The 21,564-nt window shown below is 39.9% G+C and overlaps 1 protein-coding gene across 11 annotated transcripts in view; it reads right to left on the bottom strand.

Moving 5' to 3' along the window:
* The window catches only part of KALRN (kalirin RhoGEF kinase), a 476,294-nt gene that overhangs the window by 210,951 nt on the left and 243,779 nt on the right, over nt 1-21,564 (bottom strand). For all 11 annotated transcript variants that reach the window (XM_085066971.1, XM_085066977.1, XM_085066972.1 and 8 more), the window contains exon 10: nt 7,002-7,124. In XM_085066971.1, the coding sequence (XP_084923097.1) occupies nt 7,002-7,124 (123 nt within the window). The remainder of the gene's footprint in view (nt 1-7,001; nt 7,125-21,564) is intronic.

Below are 21,564 nucleotides of genomic sequence, written 5' to 3'. Positions count from 1 at the left end.
AGTTTCAATAGCCCCTGCTAATGGAGTCTCCATAGTTCTGATATCCACAGCGTGCATTGAAAAGTCCTTCTTTCACACATCTTCAGGGAAAACATGTGTTAAGTGCCCTGCTTCTGACTTAGGTCTGGCAGTTGAGTCCCCACAGCTCCACATCTGACCCAGGCAATCCGCACAGCCCTTCCCAGCCTTTCTGGTTCCTGGCCCAGGCTGTGCAGAACCATTTCAGTATCTCTGCTCTTGCATTGCAGATATGTTCCAAGTCACCCAGAGGCTCCTAGACTTCATGCACAAAGCCATACCATGGCTCCCATGATAAACTATCTAGCCCCTAGGTATGCTGTTAGAAGTTTTTGGATCCAGCAGCTCCAAGATAACCTTCACAGACAGCCCATGTATTGGCAGTTCCATTGATCTCTGCTGTCTGTGACTGCCAGGTGCAGCCTGATGCCAGCCAGGAGGAGAAACCAAGAGTTCTGGAGCTCCTGCACCATGGTACAAAGGCCTGTGTAATCTGCTGCCAGTGGGCATTTTTCCTCTTTGTGTCGAAGTGAATACATTTACATAAATAAAGTGAACAGGAAAATGCAGATTATAGCTTCAGAACTTGCTAATGGCCATGTAAAGGATGATGAAAATAAGAGTGGGCCTGATTTTTTGTTGCCTGTCTCATGCTTTTGTTATTTTTAAAAAGATTTGGCAATACTGAAAATAGTTATTATTGCCAACTTTGAGCATGTTTCTTACCAGGTTTAATTGTCTGCTTTCTCCCTGTTTTGGCTAAATATTTCATCCTACATAGGATTTTAGTCACTCAACCTAAAGGGAAAAATCCAGTATGCCCAGCAAGCTATTCCTTTCAACAGCCAGATAGGTCAAAAAATTTTAAAAAGTAAAACAAAATAATTATTAAAAAACCACCCTGGGACAACGCTTCCTAAGTGCTCATTATCAACATGGTCTCTTAATTTATTCCTAGCTGTTTTACATCAGTACTGAACTTCATGCCAAACTTTAGGACAACAACATCCAACAGAGCTGGAATTTGTATGGGAAAGCACTAGGGTTTTATCCTGAAGGCCAAACAAGTAGCTGTTTGTAATTCAGCTTTGGCCTGACTTCCATTACCACACTTAGTTTTAAAGCAGTTCAAGCAAAACTATGTGGGACTGGGAGATCACAGAATATCATTTTTACCTGCAAAATTTCTTACTGGATCATCTGGATATTTCACATGACAATCCAGATATTTCAACATATTTGCATCCAATATTTTAACATATTTGCATCCAAAGTTTTTCCATCTGCAAAAGCTTTTCAAACACTCTGAACTGACAGTATTTTAGGAACAGTGCAATGGAGGAAGGGAATACTCTAAAACAGAATAGTGGAGAACAAATTGTTTCTTAGATGAAGAATATCACCCAAGCTCTGATTTCTTATAGCTGATACAGGCCCTTGGCTTTCAAGGTCTCTGCTGAAAGCCTTGGCTTACAGAAAATACATTTACTTTCCTGAGATGAATAAAAGGAAGAGCTGAATCTCAAAGGAACAGTGTATGTACACATAAGGTTAGGTTTGATGGTACAAAGCCATAGTTCAGGTGTTTGATCACCGTCTTCCAAAGCTGTCTTGGAGAAAGGCAAGCACAGGTACCCAAGAACAGGAAAACTGACTGGTTTCCCAAATGCCAGACTTCCCAAATGCAAAGTCCAGCATTTTTCTCACATTTTGTCTGGCTCTTCTTCTTTGTAATAATTTAAGAGTAATTCACTGCATTGTATGTATACCTTGGTAAAATGGATTCCCTAAAACTTCCAAAGGCAGAAATAGAAGATCCTTGTAACTTAATGAAAACTGTTTTAGACACAAGGGCTAAACCAAGAGCTGCTGCAATGGACAAACCCCATGAACTCTGATTGCCACACTCAGCCTCCAGTCAACCTTCTTGCTGTGTTGGATCAGAAGGGACAACCCCACACATTTTGAGCTAAGGCTGTTCAGAGCATGTGTTTTGTTAAGATATTTCACCTTGCAAACATCAGTGCCTTTTGGTTACCATGAAAAATACACCAACTATTGCATGGAAACACACACACAGGTACTAAATGCAGCCCCAGTTGTAGCTGTGAGCTTAATGTGGCCTAAGAGCCTTGAGAACAGCTCCAAAAATCTGAGAGCAGCTTATCCCATAAACACAGATGACAAGCATCACCTTGACTGAAACCATGGACCGCCCAGCTTTGCATTTAACAAAATAAAATATTAGGGGGGTTGTTTTTCTGGGTGACCTTGAACAACGTGGGTTTTGGCAGGGGAGGGAGAACACCATGGGACAGGGAGCGAGCCAGCTTCCACTTCTGCTTCATTTCACTGCGAGACAATGTTTGGTTAGTTTGGATGAGAAACATCGGCTCTGTTTCCCATTAGGTCTCAAGGCTTTTCAGTGCATTGCGAGTGCCATCTGCAGGTGGAAATCCTCACTGGTTCGCCGGGCAAAACGTGGATAAACCTGGACGACAGGAAAATCTTAACAGCACGTCTGAGGGAAAAGCTCATGAAGGCAGAAAGGTACAGAAATGCTCGTTTCAGAGCATTCACGAAACCACTCAGACCTGTGAGAGCAGAATGCAAGGGATTATCAGAGCAGTTTGCAGTACCTTTCCTAATTCTGCAGCAGCACAAAGGCAGCAATGCTCTTTGTGAGCAGAGGAGGATGCTGAGAAAGCCACCTTAACCTCTGATTGCTGGGAATGCCAGAAGAGAGGAAAATGATCTGTGACCCTCTCTTCATATACACAGAACAGGAGAAGAGCTTCCAACACATGCAGTTCAGCCAGATAGTGCTGAAGTGTTGGGAGACTTTTCCAACTGGAAGGCATGCTGTCCTCAGGATAAAAACTCTGAATAAGGAAAAGTTAGAGAGCCTGAAAAGAAATTATCTTTTGATTTACAACTGTAACTGGCTGGACTACACTTATCTGATTTGCAAAAAATAATTCTAGCCAAGCAAAGAGGCTTGGAACACCATAGCTCCACCCAGAGTGATATTCCTTTGGTGATATCTTGATAATGCCTGGCTACAAAATTTCAGTGCACAGCAGGCACAGGGCTGTGCCGTGGTTGGCACTTTCACAGTGGCAGAAACAGTTGCAGGTACATACAAGATAACAACCTCCCTCCCAGGAGCTCAGGCTTTCTAATCCAAATTCAAACATTTGCCATCTGTGCGTTCCGTGTAGTATAAATACAGGCAGAAAAATTGCCAGAGCTTTGTCTAAACAGCAGCTAGGAGAGAAGGAGACCCCAAATTACATTTCCTATTGCCCACAATACAGCGCCGTAAAATCACTGACATTTTCCGAGCACAGCTGTATGCAGGAATGTGATCTATTTGGGCCATGCCTGATTGGATCATTACATCCAGATTTATCAATCTGCAGAGTTTCTAATCAGACATAGAGGGAGCACATTCCACCTCTCAATCTAGTGCCTTGGCAGGTCAGTCAATCACAGCATTTCTCAGCACAGCAATCCCAAACACAAGATTCTGGTTCACATGCAGTGAGGCAAAACCAGGAATGTTTTGCCCCCTGTTAAAAATGTCAAGAAGACTCCTGAAAATTGCTTCTAGTCTGACCTTTGCAAATGCCCTCCTGAAACAGCAAGAGATAAGAAAAAAATATATCAGAGCCAAAGAAAGTAGATTTTTGAAAATAAATTTATACTGTATGGTAGGCTAAGCATTTTTATCAGAGAACTGCCAATAGCAAATAATATTGCTTATATTGTCAATCTCGCCAGGTGTGTCAGGAGAACACTTTTTATATGATTTTGTTTAAGAAAAACAAACAAAACCCTTTTTATTGCCATTAAAGCTCACAATTAACATCCTGATATTGAGAATGGGCAAACTCAACAGTTTGTTTAGGATGGTGGCATAACTGCTTTACTATGTATTATATTGGGTTATATTGGGAATAAGTCCTGTGAAAAATAACAAATATTTAAACTTAGAATTAATTTCCAACACACTCTAAGGAGTTAAGCATCAAGAAGGGAGTTAGGAAGAATAAAAATTGGTCATAATCAGACTGGAGAGGAGATTTATTCCCCAACTGCAAAATCAACCCCTCTAGAAGCTTCTGCAAGAGAATTGCAGGTGTGATAAATTTATGGCCTCTCCCCTTACCCTCAGTATTACTCTTTCCAAAGCAAAGAGGATTGTATTCTCAAGTCCTTGACCTCAGATAAAGCCTGAGATTCCTCTCACTTCCCCTCACTGCGTGTCCCCATGTCCATTTGCCAGCACCACATTCCAGTGTCACACTGCAGACAGGCCTCATAAATTAGCAATGATACTCTCATGCGAATGCACCAGAGGAAACTACTCCTGTCAGAGGTGTTGGGGAGGAACCAGGTTCAGCTTGTGTCAATTATTTGTGTTTAGGATGCACCATAAATTTCATGTTCACCACAGTCCAGGCAGAGCAATGAGACACTCATTGATTCTGCCCATCAGATGTAAAGAAATCAGAGGAACCCATGAGGTTCTACAACCATGTAAACTAGATTTTTCTCTTTCCTCTGCCTCTCCCTTTGAAACACCCACCTTCATCTGAACACATGTGCTCACCCAGTGAACAAGATTCATTTGCTCTGAATTTGGCCTCATGAAGTGAAAGGAAATGTGTCTCAAGTTATTCACAGACAGATGTGCTGAAACGGTAGAGAAGGAGACCTAAGAGGAAGGTTAGGAAAGTCCTCAGCAAAATCATTATATTCTGACTTACCCTAGCACCTGCATGTGCAAACTGCACTCTGTAAGGTTCCTCAGCCCTGATGAAGGGATGTATCTCCAAATGGCATCAGCCAGGGGAGCAAGCCTTAAATGAGCTGTTGTCTCCTTGTGCAGACAGTTACATGGCTTGCTCTCATCTCTACTGTCATGACCATGTTATTTTTCTGTCTCTTCTCACCTGTTCATAATTTGTTTCCTACATCTCTAGTTAAGTAGTATTCAGAGAGGAGGGAGAAAAAAATGCCAACTATGATCCAGAAAATGCGAGATGTAACTGGAATTATGAAGATAATGTATCAGAGGAGGGGGATTTAGAAAGTATTTTAATAACACAAAGGAGATGAAATCTCCTCGTTTCAGCTCCTGTATATTCCATGATGTTAATTTTCATTTGCTAGCCCTGTCTAGCATCCAGTACCAGCTGACTCAAGCACTCATTCTGGAAAGGCCCCTAATATTGATTTTAGGATGAAAACTCACACTAACTTGTGCTTTTGGATGAGGCCTTGTAGAATCATGGTTTGCAAACTCCAGCCTAAAAGCCATTTTAATAAATTTGCAGAAATTTATATTTTTAGAAATTCAAGCCTATTACCAGAAAGCTTAAATCCACAGGTGGTCCCATTAAATTTTAGAAACCTGCCAATGCAGAACTGCTGCTTTCAGACTGTGTGATTTGTCAATGGTGTGTAAGGATTTCCCATCACAGCTGAAAGGTAACACTGAGGTTCATTAGCAAGCCAAGCAATAGGATACTCCATCAAGAGCTGAACATCTAATGAAGAGAAGAATGTTGGTAATCTGGATTGCCAACAATATAGATAGGAAAAGATTTTCAAGGGATTGATGAACAAGAACATATTAGCAGAATTGAATACATTGAATATATTTAAGAAGGACATAGGAGAAGACATGCCAATATTCTACAGATATTTCAGGGCATTTAATTCATCCCATTTCCTGGGATTTATCTCCTTAAGAGAGATAAACAAGACTACAGGAATATAAACAAGGGAATAATAATAAAAAAAGAGATTGAGAGAAATTTAAATTCACTGTGAAGGAGAGAAGAAAAAATATCTTGTCACTAGCTGCAATCAGGCAGTGAAACATTTTCCCTGAGGAAACAGTGCAAGAGGTATGTCCCTGTTACTGGAAATATCTTAAACTAAACTAGGCCAGCACATGGGAATGGTTCTGTAGAAAACCAAAACTAAAGTCAAGTAAGTTTTTATCTTATGTCACAGTGAAACATCTGACCAATAACCTGCCCTGTGTGCACCAGGAAGACAAAGCATTTGATACATTCTGCTTTGCATAGATCAATGAGGATTTTATCTGAAATACTCGAAGAAGAAGTACCTCTACAGGTTATCAGTTACAGCTAGAGGATGTTTCAAATCTACCCCAAAATGGTGTAACATGGTCTGATAGCCAGAGCTGAGACTGGGTAATTTCTGACCATGGATACTTAGGGGGGAAAAAATAAAAAAAAAAAAGCTATTCAATCCATGGAAGAACTTATCAAAGGTCCTCTTTCTTTTAAATTCCATAAATAAGGACAAGATGTATGTTTAAACATCTACTATGACTCCACTTTGAGGAAAAGTTGTAAGATTTTGGTTTCATATCAAATTCCTGGAAAAACCTTGCTTACAATGTTCTATGAGGAAAATTAATAATAATAACAATTACAGTGTCTACCTGTGCTTTCTCTCATTCCAAACCAAAAAAATCCCTTCCACATAATGCACTGTACTCTCAGAAGGAGTGGAAGTGTCCTTGTCCTTACTGCAAACACACTCTGGTGTTTCCCCTGCTTCTTGGTTGCTGCTTCTCACCTCACGCTCAAGGCCCTCAGTCTCCATCATAGGAGTTAGGATTGATTTTTGTATCACTCTTGCTCATAACCATCCTCCTCTATGTCCCAACAGTTTGTGCTGCTTTCCCATAAACTGCTTGTAATTTCTCATGGGTTTTGAGACCTTTCATCGACCCAATGCAGTGATTTTCTGATTGCAAGTCCTGCCTCTACCCACCTCTGCAGAGTGCATGCTAACATTCAAACCTTGGAGACAGGATCCTGGGCAGCTCCAAATGTTTGAAGAGAGCAGCGTGACCCAAATCAGGGATAGTTTTTCCTATATATGCAAAAGGAGTACCAAAAATCAAGCCAGCAGAAAGCTCTGATTCAGGATCTTACCTGTGCTACCTCTTCAAAGTCATCATGTCTTTTCTGCAGCGCTCGTGCTCTGTGTAGAGACTTCCCCACTCCTGTGTGTTTGCTCAGAAAGGCTTCCCCATGATTCTCAATCCAGTCCAGTACCTGCCAGAAAAGAAGAACATCCAGTTAGCTCTCTTGTCTCAGCAGCACAGAGAAACCCTGTGAGGGTGAGGATGGAACAGTGCAGAGGAATGCTTTGTGCTTGATGTGGCTGAACACAAGCAGCTCTGTCAAAGTCCCTTCTAACTGGAGAGAAGATGAATGCTCATGGATACTACTGCTAAATTAGGTTTATTGAATTTTTGTTATTCAATTTGTTTTGAAGTGTAGCTTAGTTATTGGAGCCTGGCAGGTATTAAATATTTACTTTCACATAAATGACTTTTGGGGAAAGACAATCAGGAATCTGGAATCTTTTACAGGAAGTACCTTCCTCTGATGAGCTTGTGTAAACTGCAAAGCAGCAACAGCTGATTTCACATCTCAGTGTAAGAGGGAGTCCAAAAGCATGGTGGAAGGATCAAGTAAAATCTATTTTATGTGATGAGAAAGCATTATCAGAGTTACCAGAATTAAATGGTTAAGAAACATTCACCGTAGACCATAAAATATTGACAGTGTGCACCCTCCAATTCTTCCAGGTTCTTTTTTTTTGTGTCCCAAATGTAACTGATCCTTATGGAAAAACTGGATGACAAATCTGATATTCTGAGAGTTAGAGAGTATTCTCTTCTAACAATATGGTATATTTAGGTGCATCATCCATGTGGAGTTTCTTCTCACAATAACACTGCCACTAAAATTTAGATCAAATCTGTTTGGGGTCTACTGGAAGCTGGTAAAAACCCCCAAACTTGACAATGTATGGTTGGGAAATTTCAGGGTGAGATTGATACTCTTTCTTCATCTCCTTCCCAATCCAGAGAAGCTAAGGGAATATATAGTATTTGAACAGCATTAGTATTTCTACAACAGGTGGGATTTCCTTCAGCAGGGAGCCCTGCACTTGCAGCGAGTTCTGGATCCTCACTGCGGCTGATGCTGATGGACCAGGAAACAACAGCTGGAACTTCTGTCACTCTGAAGGGACAAGACACTGCAAGCAGCCCCAGGATAGTGACAGTGCCACAGATATTATTGATTAAGCCCAGAAACCTACCAATGGAGAAATGGAAGATGTTGGTTTTTATTTATTTATTATTTCAGGCAAGTAAAACTATTTCGTGGCTTGGTTGTACAGAATCCAAACCACCTGGGCTCCAAGCTTTTTTTGTAATGTAGATCCCAAGCACCTTTTTATAGGATGTCCTAAGTACTAACAGTACAAAATACTGTAAGTACTTCACACTAAGTACAAAGCTTTATACACATATATTTATATTCCAACCTTATTTCTTTGCAAAGAAAAGCATTTTTAATTAATATTTTGTGCTTACAACATAGTTTTCATCCATGGAGTAAAAGTAATTTCACTAAATGTGCTTTCAAAGCACTTTACACCCTGCAGGGACAACACATATTTGGCACAAGTGACACCATGGGGATGAGGAAACAGGACAAGATGTGTTGGCAGTTCAGCCATCACTTCCTGCTTCCCTTTCTCTGACCAGCTTGTCTCCCATTTGCTCTAGGCAAGGAATCCCAAATACATTTCTTCAAACTGTTTGACAGCCATTTGCCAACTGGTCTGCTAAGAGCTTTTCTGCAATGTATTTTTGACCAGGAATGTCTATATGACTTGTAATAACAATTATTGGGGCCAGTCTCCTTGCATTTGTGTTGCTAACAGTCTGCAAATAATCTCATTAACAACCTCTTTCCTCTTGTCAGGAGCTTTCAACATATCTATTAAACATGGAAGCAGATCCAAATTCAAGTTTGGAAAAATTCTCATCTAATATTCTTTTTCTAATGGCATATGACTTTACTTTAAACAATGTTTCATATTAAATTAGTATGCAGTATGTGCTTTTTATTTATTAATAATTGATAGCCACTTACTGTAACTCTGTAGAAAACTATTCCAATAACTTTTTCATGCTTATAGCATCGAAGTAGTAATTACAGAATGACTTGCTGAACAGCGTTTTCTGTTCTTAGAAACACATGTTAACATATCTGACCACTCCAGTAATCAATGAATTTGTTTTCACAACCATTGTGTGAAATACATAAATGTTATAATTTCATTTTGCATAGAAGATGGGAAAATACAAACATTATATATATACATATATATATTATATAAAAAGATTAAGTGAATTCCTGAGGTGTCCCAGGAAGTTGGCAAAAGACAGCATATCAGGATGAGACTCTGATAACCCGATCGCCCTAACTGACAAAAGAATCCTCAGCATTTATTAAGGTGATAATAAAGATAATATGTTTTTTCCTTATATAAAGCACTTGGATCTAAGAAGCTCACAATAATCTGCAAACATAGAGAACTACCACATTTTTGTTTCCATCATAAAAGACACAGAAAGTTGGCACTTTAAAAAGCTGAGATACGGAATAACTGAGGTATGGAATAACTGAGTGAATAAAGCTACAGCAAGAACATAAACCTGTATGGACACAAAGCTCTTATTCCTCAGTGCAAACAATGAGAAATGTTAACCAGTCAGCCTGTGGCAAATGCAGGAACAACTCTGAAAGGTCACAGTCAAACCTGAAATCATCAGCACTTGTAAACATCTACATTTCAACATATTTGGAGAAATTCTCCCTTACCCTGAAGAAAGGAAATGTCTTTAGAACTAGAACAACTGTGTAATAATTCAAGACAAACATTTAACATTTCAACTGAGAGCATGGAGTGTGTAACTTTACTGCCAAAAATTAACATCCTGAGATACAGGTAGCCATAGAAGTTACAGTGACTTAGTTCAAATAATTTAATTACCCCTTAAAAACTTAAGCAGCTTGAAGATGCCATTAAAAGTGCAGTTAAGAGTGTTTTCCAAATTAAATCTTCAAATTTCCTAATTGTCCCTTATTGCCAAGCTGTACCTTTTATCTAACTAGGAAAGGGCTCTAAGTCATGAGTTCTTTGGAATTAAAATACTGTGCTACAGATAGATCCATCATCTGAGGTGTTTTGTGAAACATAAAATGTATTTTGTAACTCCACTACATGCCAGCTCTCTAGGGTGCATTTACTGCTGCACTTGCACTGCTTTGAAAGGTGCTTGAGACAGGGGCCAGGCTCTCCTGCAGCTCTGCAGCTCCTGCCCAGTAAAGCCTGGCCCTGCCTGACCCTGCAGTTTGATAACTGTTTAAATGTTTGATAACATCAATGATAACATGGCTGGGTTCAAACTTCAAGACATCTCCAATCATGGGTGCAGCCATCCCTGGAATCACCTAGGAAGCATCATAACTCACAGACAGTTTCTGGAAGGATTGGAGGATAATAGTCCTGGTGTTTTACCTTCACCAATGGCAAATTCCCATCCCACACCTTACTGACCCAATCACTACTGTAAAGTTCATCAGGGTAGCTGTTTCTGCTATTTCTCTGCTAAAAAAATGTTAATGTCTTGTGTTTTTTGTTTTGTGGGTGTTTTTGGATTTTTTGGGGTTTTTTTGGTTGTTGTTTGTTTGTTTTGTTTTTTTGTATTTCACTAGTTTAAAATGAAAAGTGGCAGTAACATTATTTTCTATCATGATGTGCATGTCCTGTCTCCTTATCTCCTCAGGGGCACAATTACACACCCAACAAAATAAGCAGCAAACTCAGGTCACTGAGAAAATGAAATAAAACTCAGTACAGCTCCAGCAGGCTGACTGTGCTGGCTATTACAGTCATTATATGGCTGGATAACCACAAGATTCAAAATGCCACCTGGAGGAAGAATAGCCATAACTGTCCCTGTAGAATGATCTGTGTAACTGTTAAAATAATAACAGTGGCAATTCAGGCAGGTTTCATGTGAGCACAGCATTGGTGCTGTGAAGAGAGCCACTTGCAGAGCTCTCTGCACACTCCTTTTTTGCTGTGGATTGAACTCCTGCCTACAGGAAGTCTACAGCCTGAGGCACAACTAAACTGGCAAAACAAATCCTGCCCAGGTGAGGTCAGGAAAAATGTACTTGAGTCCACTTGCAGGGAATGCTGATAGTTTGTATGGGATACCGTAGGAAAACATGGGAAGAAAGAGATGCAAGAATGGTTTTAGAGGGAAAAGGTTGAAGAAGCAATCAGGCAATAATTTAGCAAAGTTCTGGAATAATTGCTCTTCCTCTGGGCTAATTTGTATGATGGAAATATGGCAAGATGATTGCATTAGTGGAGTTAAGGTCAAGTCTCTTAAAAACTTTAAAAAAGTTAATTTGATTTTTAAATAATAATTAAAAAAAAGCAATAGGACTCTATTTCAAAAGGGCAGACAGACATTTCAATGTAGCACTTTGAAAATTAAGTCTCTTTCTACAGAAAGGTATATTTCCTAATCAGAAAATGTGAAAAATAAGAAACATCTCACAGCTTTATCCAATTTAAATCAGAATCTACTTGGGAACCAATTCCTTCCTAGCAAGTCCTCACGATCTGCACACATTTTACATGAATACAAAATGTCAAAGGAGTGGTAAATCCATTACTTTAAGAAATTACATCTGCTGTTGAAGTTGGTTGAAAAACTTATGTATTTTCAGATCTTTTAAACTATATTTCTTTTAGCAGAAATGAATGAAGATGAAATGAGGATGACTTGGGTAAGAATCACAGAATCATTAAAGTCAGAAAGGAACTTCAAGATCATTGACTCCAATTGCTAACCCAGCACTGCCAAGCCCTAGGTCTAAACCAGCTCCCTAAGACATCTACATGTCTTTTAAACACCTCCAGGGATGGTGACTCCACTTTCCCAGGCAGCCTGAACACTGAGGCTTGCTCACATACAGCAGCCACTGAGCCCAGTCCTCATGCAACAGGAAGAGATGAGAAGGGTGAGCTGTGATTAAGACGCAGCATGCTGTACCAGCGGTGACAGGGCACCCTGATTTCTGCATTTGACCCAGGCCATGTGGAACAGTTTCACTGCTCCTGAGTGAGGTGACCCATTGAAGCCTTGGCCAAGGGAATCATTAATCTTTGTTAACCCAAGACCCACTGCTGTTGCCATAGTGACTCAAAACTAGGTTGCTCTGAAAACTGAAAACAAATTATACCATTTTACACTTCAAGTAGTTAAGAGCTAGATCTTGATCTCAAAACAGTACAAACCTGGTATGACTCAAAGGGTGAGTTTAACTCTTCAGTAACAGAGTTGTAATAAATTCCAGAGCAATTCCACCTCATTTATTCAGCTTTAAATGAGGCCCCATTCCAAATAGGTGCATAAGCATTGCCTAATTTTAAACACATGGATAAAGCTTTTAAAATGTTGTAGGGAAATGAAACCAAGTAGTATCAAGCTGCCAGTATACGTGCTTTCTTGCTTGCTCTTGAGATACTATGGGCTAACTAAATTCTCATGTGACACTAGGAATTCCTATGGCCCTTCAAACTCACAAGAATCAAACCTTATCTTTACATTTTCTGTAGCTGCTATTATGAATACTCAATAACTCCAAGGCCCTGCATGTCTGAAACTCCTATTCCAGAAGCTCTGAGTTTGCCAAGTCTGCTTTTTGTAACCAAGAAATGCAGTTAAAAGGTTCGTGTTTCAGATTGTAATTGACATCCGAAGCTTATTGTAAATGTTTTGTTACACTGCACAGCAACAAAATCCAATCTTTTCTGTCAAAGCCCTTCAAAACTGTACAAGCCTAGTTAGGAACACTTACAGGATGTACTAAATTTTGCAAATAAAAGACAGAATCTCTTGGCAGAAGGTACTTAATTTTCCTCTAGTAGACCTAGAAGCCACACAGTATATGTGCATTTATGAGCAACACAGTTCAAAGATGTGCACTCAGGTTACCCACAAACCACTCCCTTATTGGGAGGCAAAAGGGCCTTTAAGAGATACTTTGCCCATTTGCCAGGGGGACCACTGACTATGAGTAAAGGCTGCAGCCAGGGTGGGATTGTCAACTTCTATCCATTGGAATTCCCTGCAGCAGATAATGCTGTTCTGTGCAGGATGGCATGGCCAGCCCAACCTCAGGCCTGCTACCAGGCCCTCCAGGAAAACTTGGTGTCAGCAACAGCACCAGCAAAGACAGAACAAACACTGAGAATCAGCAGAAAAACAAAACAAAAAATCCCCCCAAACCCACAACAGCTCAAGGAGACTTAAGAAATACTAATCCTCTGTAATGAATAAAATACACACAAAGTCTGATTTAAATCAGTTTCTTTTTGTATTCCAAATCATTGCTGAAAATAGATTCCTTTTCCCTATTATCCCTGGCCCTGTCACAGCAGGGTAATGTCAAGTAAAGGTCTAGCTGAGAAAATACACTGAAATACAAAGGAACTTATCCTCTGGCTTTTCCTGCTATTATTAATGGTTTATAATAGAACCCAAAACAAAACTCACTCATTCTCATCTGTGGTTTTTACCTCCCAATAAAAACTGAGCTCCCTTTTTCACTTCTTTCTTCGTTATAAATTTATGTTGGTGGCACAATAAAGTATTTTAACAAAATATTTTAAAGACGGGAATCACACCTCATGTTTAAACTAGAAACATCAACTTTGGCTCCCATTAAATTATTTTTGTTTCCACAGGCATCTACATCTGACTCAAACTCAGGTCTCATTCCCACCAAAAGCCACAGCAAAGTTTCAACTGTCTTCAGCAAATGTGGATCAAAGACCCCATGATTGTCAAGTTAAAAGACAGGATCTAGTTGTGCATCCAGCAGCATCTGAGTATCTGGACACACATTTCAACACCATGTTCTATTTCCCATGAAGGAACTTGTGAATATGTGTAGCTGTCAGGACAGCATGTCCCAAACTGCACAGGTTGAAGCAGATAAGTGCAGTCCCCATGAACAGATACAGCCGTGCTGATGCAGCTCAGCAGTGATGGGAGGAAACAGGGCCTTGCTCTGTTCACTGCCTTTGGTTAAATATGTCAAATCATGCAAGAGTTTTAAAAAATAAGCAAAAAGAAACAAAGATTTCATATCAAAAGTAGACTGGAATTGGAGTGATTTGGTTCAATGCCCAGCAATGCAGTTCAGAAAATGACTCAACATCCCTGCCTCCATTCGCTTTTCTAAAATGACATTAATCACATTTACAGTTGAAAAAAGCAAGGCTGACAGCAAAAGTGGGAAGAGAACTGCCTTCCACTTTGATTTTTTGCAGCCTCTAGCAATATGTGGCTCCAAATTTGGTTGGGAATTCTAGGAACCTTTTCCACTAAAGGAACATACCGAAATGTTATAAATAATAAGCAATGTGATGGCAGCTGTACAAAAGAGAACAGGCAATCCATTGAAAGGCACAGCTTTAAAATCAGGTGTAAGCTGCTCCAAAACCACTCTGGTACAAATGCCTAATTACTAAGTATATACCTATAAATCCTGAAATACCATACCTTGATCTGTCCATATAGCAATGACTAATTCATCTTTAGAAAATTATATAGCCAGCCTACCAAGTTCTTCGGTATTTAATTCGGCTCAGACAGTAAGTAGTAAGTCCCTTCTTTCAAACTGTCTTGAGACATGGTGTATCCCACGATCACCAGACAAGCAATCTGAGATTTCAGGGGGATTTTTGGGTTTGTTTGTTTGATTGATTGAAGGTGAAATTGAGTGAACAGAGCTACACTCATTAACATAGCCTGAAGACTGGACAAGAAGGATGAATTTTGATCCTTCTTCAATCCTTTCTCAAGGAGGAGCTCTCTTGAAACACTACAACAGACTGTGCTCCCTAAAGTCAGTCAAATAATCTTGACCACCATTTTGCCTTTCCTTTTCACCACAGCTCCTCTGTGTGATATGTTTGGACTCAGCTGTGCCTGGGTCTCTTTCAAAAGCCAGGGAACTAATGCAGCTGCTATTAAGTAGGAGTTTTTAATCACTCCCTGCTTTTGCTCTCTAATTGTAGCTATTCCAAATACCACCACATAATTAAAGAGGTCTTTTCAAAAGAAAAAACATACAGTCCCATTTACCCTTGGAGGGAAAAACAACCTTACAGACCTATCAGTATTTTGCTGCATACTGCAACTAAATTAATGAGGGGAATAAAATGCAGAGCCAATTAAAACATTTTTTTAAAATTTCCTTTATTCCCTGGTCTACATTCAACCAAAAAAAAGAAGTCCCTATGAAGTCTGACTGTAGGTGTTTTTATGAGCTTCCTGGACATTATGTGGAAGTTTCACCTCTACACATTGATTGAAATTTCTCATTTTAACAACAAAAACCTAACCTCTGTAGTTTAAGCCCCCACTAGTTGGTGAAAAACAGAACATCCATGTTCTGTTCTTTGCAGTGCAGGCAGCCTTTACAAAGCACAGCTGACACTGCTGAACACATCTGAGTAAATTATCCAACTACTGAGACATGTGGGTCCAGAGGAGCATCAGGAAAGACCTAAATATACAAAAATACATGTATATAGTCTTTTTCACACTTCTCACTGCTTCTAGCATCCTACAAGCCCATCTGGAAACGCGTCTGTAGGAGTTTATCCAGAGAAGACAGTCCCTGCATCAGGATCCTTGGTCATCAACAGCTTCTGCAGTGGAAAACACTGCAGAATAACAACTCCCCCAGCTACCCCCTTCTGAGAAGTTTCTGTTGCAAAAATATGCAAACTGGTTATGAAAGGGCTGCAGAGTTAACAGGATGACTGAGTGAAGACATCCTAAATATCTCCCATAGCAATGGCCTGCACACCAATGAGACTGTTCACAACTTTTCCAGCAGAGGCTCAGGAATGCAGGGTGACTTGCAGCATTGCTCTGCCATTCCCCACCCACCTCCAAGAGCTTTCACACTATTGTAGACCCACAGACCTGGACAACAGTCACAATTAATTGTCTGCTCCCAGATATGTCACCCTCCATGGGCAATGATGAGGGACACACTCCTCCCACAGAGCTGTTCCACCTGAACTCCTTACCTTTTCACAGGCTTATTTGGCAAAAATAACCTCATGTCTGCTTTCTGCAGATGGCTTTTATGTACTTGTACAGTTCCTCACGTCTATAAAAGTATCATGATGGGTTGAAAATGATACCAGTTTGGAGAAGAGTGAGAATACCACGTGTTCTGGTCCCATCCACCTTCTTGTAAAGAAAAGAGTTGATCCCAGCTCTAGTAATTAGTGAGATGCAGGATTTAGTTATGTCTCTCTTGGAAACAGCATGTTCAATTCTGAGCTCTGGCAGAGCTGGCTGGGTGTAGGCTGGGCATTTTGAGTGCAGGACTTGTCCCTTTGAATTGCCTGAGGTCACCCAACCCCAGCCTGCCCCTTCACTAAATACCATCATCTGGGATGCAAGCTCCCCAAAAGGGAGTGGGAATATGCACATGCCTCTCTTACCCTAAGAAGGAACTTCTTTCAACTTTTAACATTGCTTTCCTTTGGTAAAGTTCACATTCATCAAATGCACCCCACTTATCTTTCATTTTCTTGATTAAATATTTTACTTCATAAAATTTGGCAACTGCCTCTCTAAAAACATTCCAAGTAAGAGAACAATAGACAGACAAATGAAGAACTAATGTTTCTTCCTTAATGCCTGGATTGTTACTAATGTTCCCAGAATATTGTTTTTAAGGAAATTAAGAAAAAATATATCTTCAAGTTAAAAACCTTGTTGTATTCTTTAAATGCTGAACTTCTTTTAGACAAAATTTCAAAGCTAAGTGTAGGTGGAGAAGCTATAAATAACCACACTTGTGCATGTTCCTTCTGTACAAGACACAGAAAATGTGCTCTGCATCAGCATAGAAAGATGCTGCTGTGCTCTGCATGAAACTTCTCCAGGCTGACAGGTAGATTATTTCTTTTGCAGTTATGCTGCTGGGTTGCTGTTCATGAGTTTTTTCTCCAGTTCTCAGGAATCATACCTGGCACTTAGCTGCAGCATGATGAATTAACAATGCAATTAATCAAATCTGTCGGACTCTGACCAATGGTAATGTTCAGAAATAAAGAAATATTTTCTTACTTAGGGCATATAGACAATTTTGGTTGCTGCTGTCCATAGCACTAGTTAGAATAGTGATTTTGCTCCTTCTGAGGCTAAGACATTTTCCCCAGGTCTCCCTTTCTTGTCCCATATTTGCCCTGTCACATCATTTTTCCAGATGCAGCTGCTGGGTCAGAAATGGCTGTGGCCAGCTCTAGTCTAGGTCTGGCTCCCCCCATCTGGGCTGTTTGCTTTGACATAATCAGAGTTTTCTAAAAGAATGTCCCAGGTCTCCCACAGCTCAAGAGGATGGTAAGAACATTGTCCCAGGCACAGTAAGCATTGAAGCAAAGGCAAGCTGAAAAGCTCTTGATTTTTTGCTCAAGCAAATCTCCACTTCATTTTCCTCTATGGTTGTTTCCATCACTTAAGCTTATGCTTTGAAGTTCCCAGGAAAACAAACACCTGAGCATGGTCAATGTCTGGCCCAGTTTCTTCCTCGTGTGCACTTACATACAGGATCTCTACAGCTCTTTAGAAGAGATAAAACAATATCCTAATTGTTAGAAACCTCTTGTATGTTAACAATGCTCAAACTCTGCTGTGACCATGTGAACTTGAGATTTTATTAATTCCTCAAATAATTATTTATTATCTTGTGTTTCCTCCTACATCTAGTAACTCTCTGTTACGCTTCTCTGGCACCCCAGCAACAGAAAAACAGCATTTGAAGACCTGATAGCAAGTGGAGACACACACAGGACTTGGCTGATTTAGACCCTGTTAGGGTTTCAAAGGGTGAGAGGGTGATGACCTTACAGACACACCAAAGGCGGTAATGGATAACAGCAGTGAGAAGCTGTTTGTAAATGGACAGTGAGTCCAGACTCCCATGGCAGACTGGTAATGCAAAAAAAACCTAGAATATATGGGCAAGAAGGATCAGACTTATGAAATTCCTTTTCAGCAAGGAATAACCTTGAGCTGTTGAGAGAAAAGAAGAGACACTTAAATGATTCCAGGAGTGAGAGTCATGAGCAGAATGAAGGGCAGAAGTGTCTGGGGACTTTCCTGATGAGCACCTTTTTAAACAAAATATCAATTCTTCCCAAACTGAAATTTTCAATAAAAACTGCTTTCTTTCTTGTTTTTCTTCTAATGTGATGGCTCCTGGGCTACAGCATCCCCTCATCCTGAACTTCTTTCTTTCGTTCTTTCCTAACACCTTGTGCACTTTGAAAACCTGAGGAGGTAAGTGAGCAGAAACAATAAGCAAAACACATTTTGATTGTTTGAAGTTACTTTTTGTTGGAGGGAGAAGGAAAATAATAATACAAAAAAAAAAAGTTTCATTTTGTTATTTCCCTCCCCCACAACTTTTTCTCTTTATTTGGGACGGGAACCATCTGAAGGTCAAAATGTTTTATATGTTACTGAAGCCAAAAATAAAAGTAATTTTCTCCATCCCTCAATACACGTTCATCTAAAAAAATCCGAAAGGCAGGAGAAAATCAAGTCAAGAGCTTTCAAAACAAAGGGAGTGGAAAGGTGAAAGACCAATGGACAGACCTGAAATGTGTTTGGTTTGCATGTTTTCACATTTGAAAGACATTTCTGTTAAAAGGGAACCATAGCGTAACATAAAAGAAGTTTATAGCTGTAACAGTATACAGGAGTTGGAGCCAAGCAGCTCTGTCTGAATGTGCCTGAAGGGTTACCCCAGCCTAGGCAATAGCTTCCAGAACTACAATCCAGGTTACAACTTCTAAAAACAAGCATGAAGCTTTGTGTAAGACTTCCCTGTGAGGAATATGAAACAAAAGAAGTTGCCTAAAAGTCTCCTGTGAGCTAAAATGCTGAGTTTAGTCCAAAATAGTGCACAACCTCTGTTCCAAGGACAGGAGTACCAGAACTCTACACTCAAGTTGTTTTCGTAACGCAGCTACCAGAACCAGGAACAGCCCACAGGAGATGCTAACAGAGCAAGGAGCTGCTGCAGAGCACAGCCAGGGAAAGCAGTTTGTGGCATGGAGCAAGGCAGAGCTGCTAGGACAGGTGAGAACTAAGGGGAATCACTCACATGGAGAGGAGCAGTGGGCAGAGACAGGTCATGGTGTCAGATCAGCTCAACCTAAGTTGGCTCTTGCTAGCCAAAAAGACAGTATATTTTCAAACCATGAGCTTAACTCATTACTCAGAGGGGGAAAGTAACCAGCTGGCTGAGCAGCTGCTCCGTGGAAGAAAACATGGGGAAAGTGTTAATAGTTATACATTAGGAACTAGCTTTCATTATGCTCTTTGTTGTCTGGCAAGGTTTTTTCTCACATCAATGAAAATACCTTTTGTTGGCCATCAGTCAAAAGCAATATGAAAGAGGATTGATCACTGAGTGATAAGCAGGACCATGAAAAAACTGGGAGGCCATATGAGGAGATAATTGAAAGAAGAGATCAAGAGAAACAAATGGAGTAGAAAAGAATGACTATTTTGGATTCCCAAACCAGTGCCTAAAATAGCATACTTATTTCTTAGCATAACAGACTTTCATTTTTAGATAGTCCCAATATATCCAATAAATCCAATAAGATCTTTCCAAAAGGGGTAAAACTGGAGTAGCTATGACTTTGATTATTTAGAGCAGGGATTTGTGAATCAGACATCCTGACATGAAAAGTTCTAGTCATGAAGCTTTCAGTGACCTTTGGCAGGTTGCTCAGCATCAACCTTTAAGAAAACCCATAATCCTGAAATGAAAGAAATCTTAATGAGCAAGAAGCACTACTGTTATTGTTACTTCTTAAAGTTACAGGGCAGAAAGTTTTCTGGCATTCCAGTCTACATCTACTCAAAGACCTTATTCTTCTGCATGTCCTTGGGACAATTACTCATTCTAGCAATTGCTTTCAAAAAATATACATATAGCTGGAGAAAACTATTTTATTTCACTTTCTTCCCTCCTATTTTTGTAGGGCTAATCAGTAACAGACAAGCCTAGTTCTCTCTCCTCCTTTGCCATGACACTAAGAGCCAACGATGCCTTTCAGAAACAATAAACTAAACATGATGTTTTCAGAAATGCTGACATGCAAACAATTCTGGGACAGAAATAGACAATGAGGACATGATACATAATGACTGCAAATTCTGTTTAAGTGTAACAGCAAATTTTAGCTGTTTGCCTAGGACTGACTTCCCTGCAGTTTGCTGCAAAGCAAATCTGGGATGAGGAAGACACTGAATGCCCAGCACACTGGCACCACACAGGATTTGGGCTCTTGCATCCTAATACATCTCACCCAACATTAGGTAGTGAACTGAAGTCTTGTCTGAAGAGCCTACATTATCATTATTTCCCTGACAGTCTGCAATAAGAGAGGGAAGGATCCAGGGTACAATTAGAGTTGTTCTCTGGAGGCGTCAGTGTCTCTCCATTGACTATAAAAGGAGACTCTGCATTAGGCTCCTGACTTGGATGATTCAGTTATGCTTCTAAAGACAGGCAGGATAAATACAGACCATGGATCATTATATCTACCTACAGAGTGCCAACTGCATCTTTCTATCACCTTCTCCATTGCTTCATACTATGAGTTGCTTCCTCTTTATCCACTGAAAGACACATCTAAATCCTCAGTGAATCAATATGATTTCAGAGGGTTTCCACAAGTGCTTCTTAGCCTAAGAATCCAAACATTTGCCGTTCAAGAAGCAGCAAAACAGACCATCTGAAAGGACAAGCTCTTGAAGGACAGACAGCACTCTAAACAAGAAAAATACTTTTTGACAGACACAGGAATTTTTTTCAGTTCCTCTTCTCACTTCAATAGGTTCAGAGATCAAGCTGGCTGGTTCAGATTTCTTTAGATCCTATCTCCCAAGACAGCTGTGAAGCTCATCAAAGTGTTTTTGCACTGCTCGTACATCAGTGCTAAGTAAACTTCAGTTGGTAACTGAATCTGGCCCCTGAAGTTTGATATCTCTTGCACTATTGCTCTGTGTATAAATTAAAAAGTGATCACTGTTATTTTTTCATCAGCAACTCTTTAAAAGCACAAAGAACAATTGTCTGCTTGTCTTAATAACTATGTAAAGGAAGAAAGAGCTGAAGGTTGTTTCCAGATAATTTCAAGTTATACTTTAAATCAAATTATTAAGAGGATAGTGTATTGTTAATCAGCAACCTCTTAAGAGATTTCCAGAATAAATATCTTTAAAGGAAAATTTAAACCTATAGTTCTTTGTGAAGAATTTTGGCACAAAAGTAATAAAAAATAATACTGGTCTAAATTTAAGAGCATTGTCAGAAATTTAGAACAGAGCTCCCTTTCTCTTATGTGAGTGTGAAGTATGTAAAGTAATTTCCTTTTTAGGCTGATACCCTGAGACATCTGAGGTGTTCTTACACCAAACAGTGATCAGTGGCTTCAGGGTACAAATGTGACTGCCTGGACAGAAACACAGATCCTGCCTCTATACCAACAGCC

The sequence above is a fragment of the Lichenostomus cassidix genome, chromosome 7, assembly GCF_008360975.1.
Source record: "Lichenostomus cassidix isolate B80296 chromosome 7, HeHo_3.0, whole genome shotgun sequence".
Classification (NCBI taxonomy): domain Eukaryota; kingdom Metazoa; phylum Chordata; class Aves; order Passeriformes; family Meliphagidae; genus Lichenostomus; species Lichenostomus cassidix.
The sequence above is the reverse complement of the archived record's forward strand: the minus strand, read 5'-3'. Positions and strand labels throughout refer to the sequence as shown.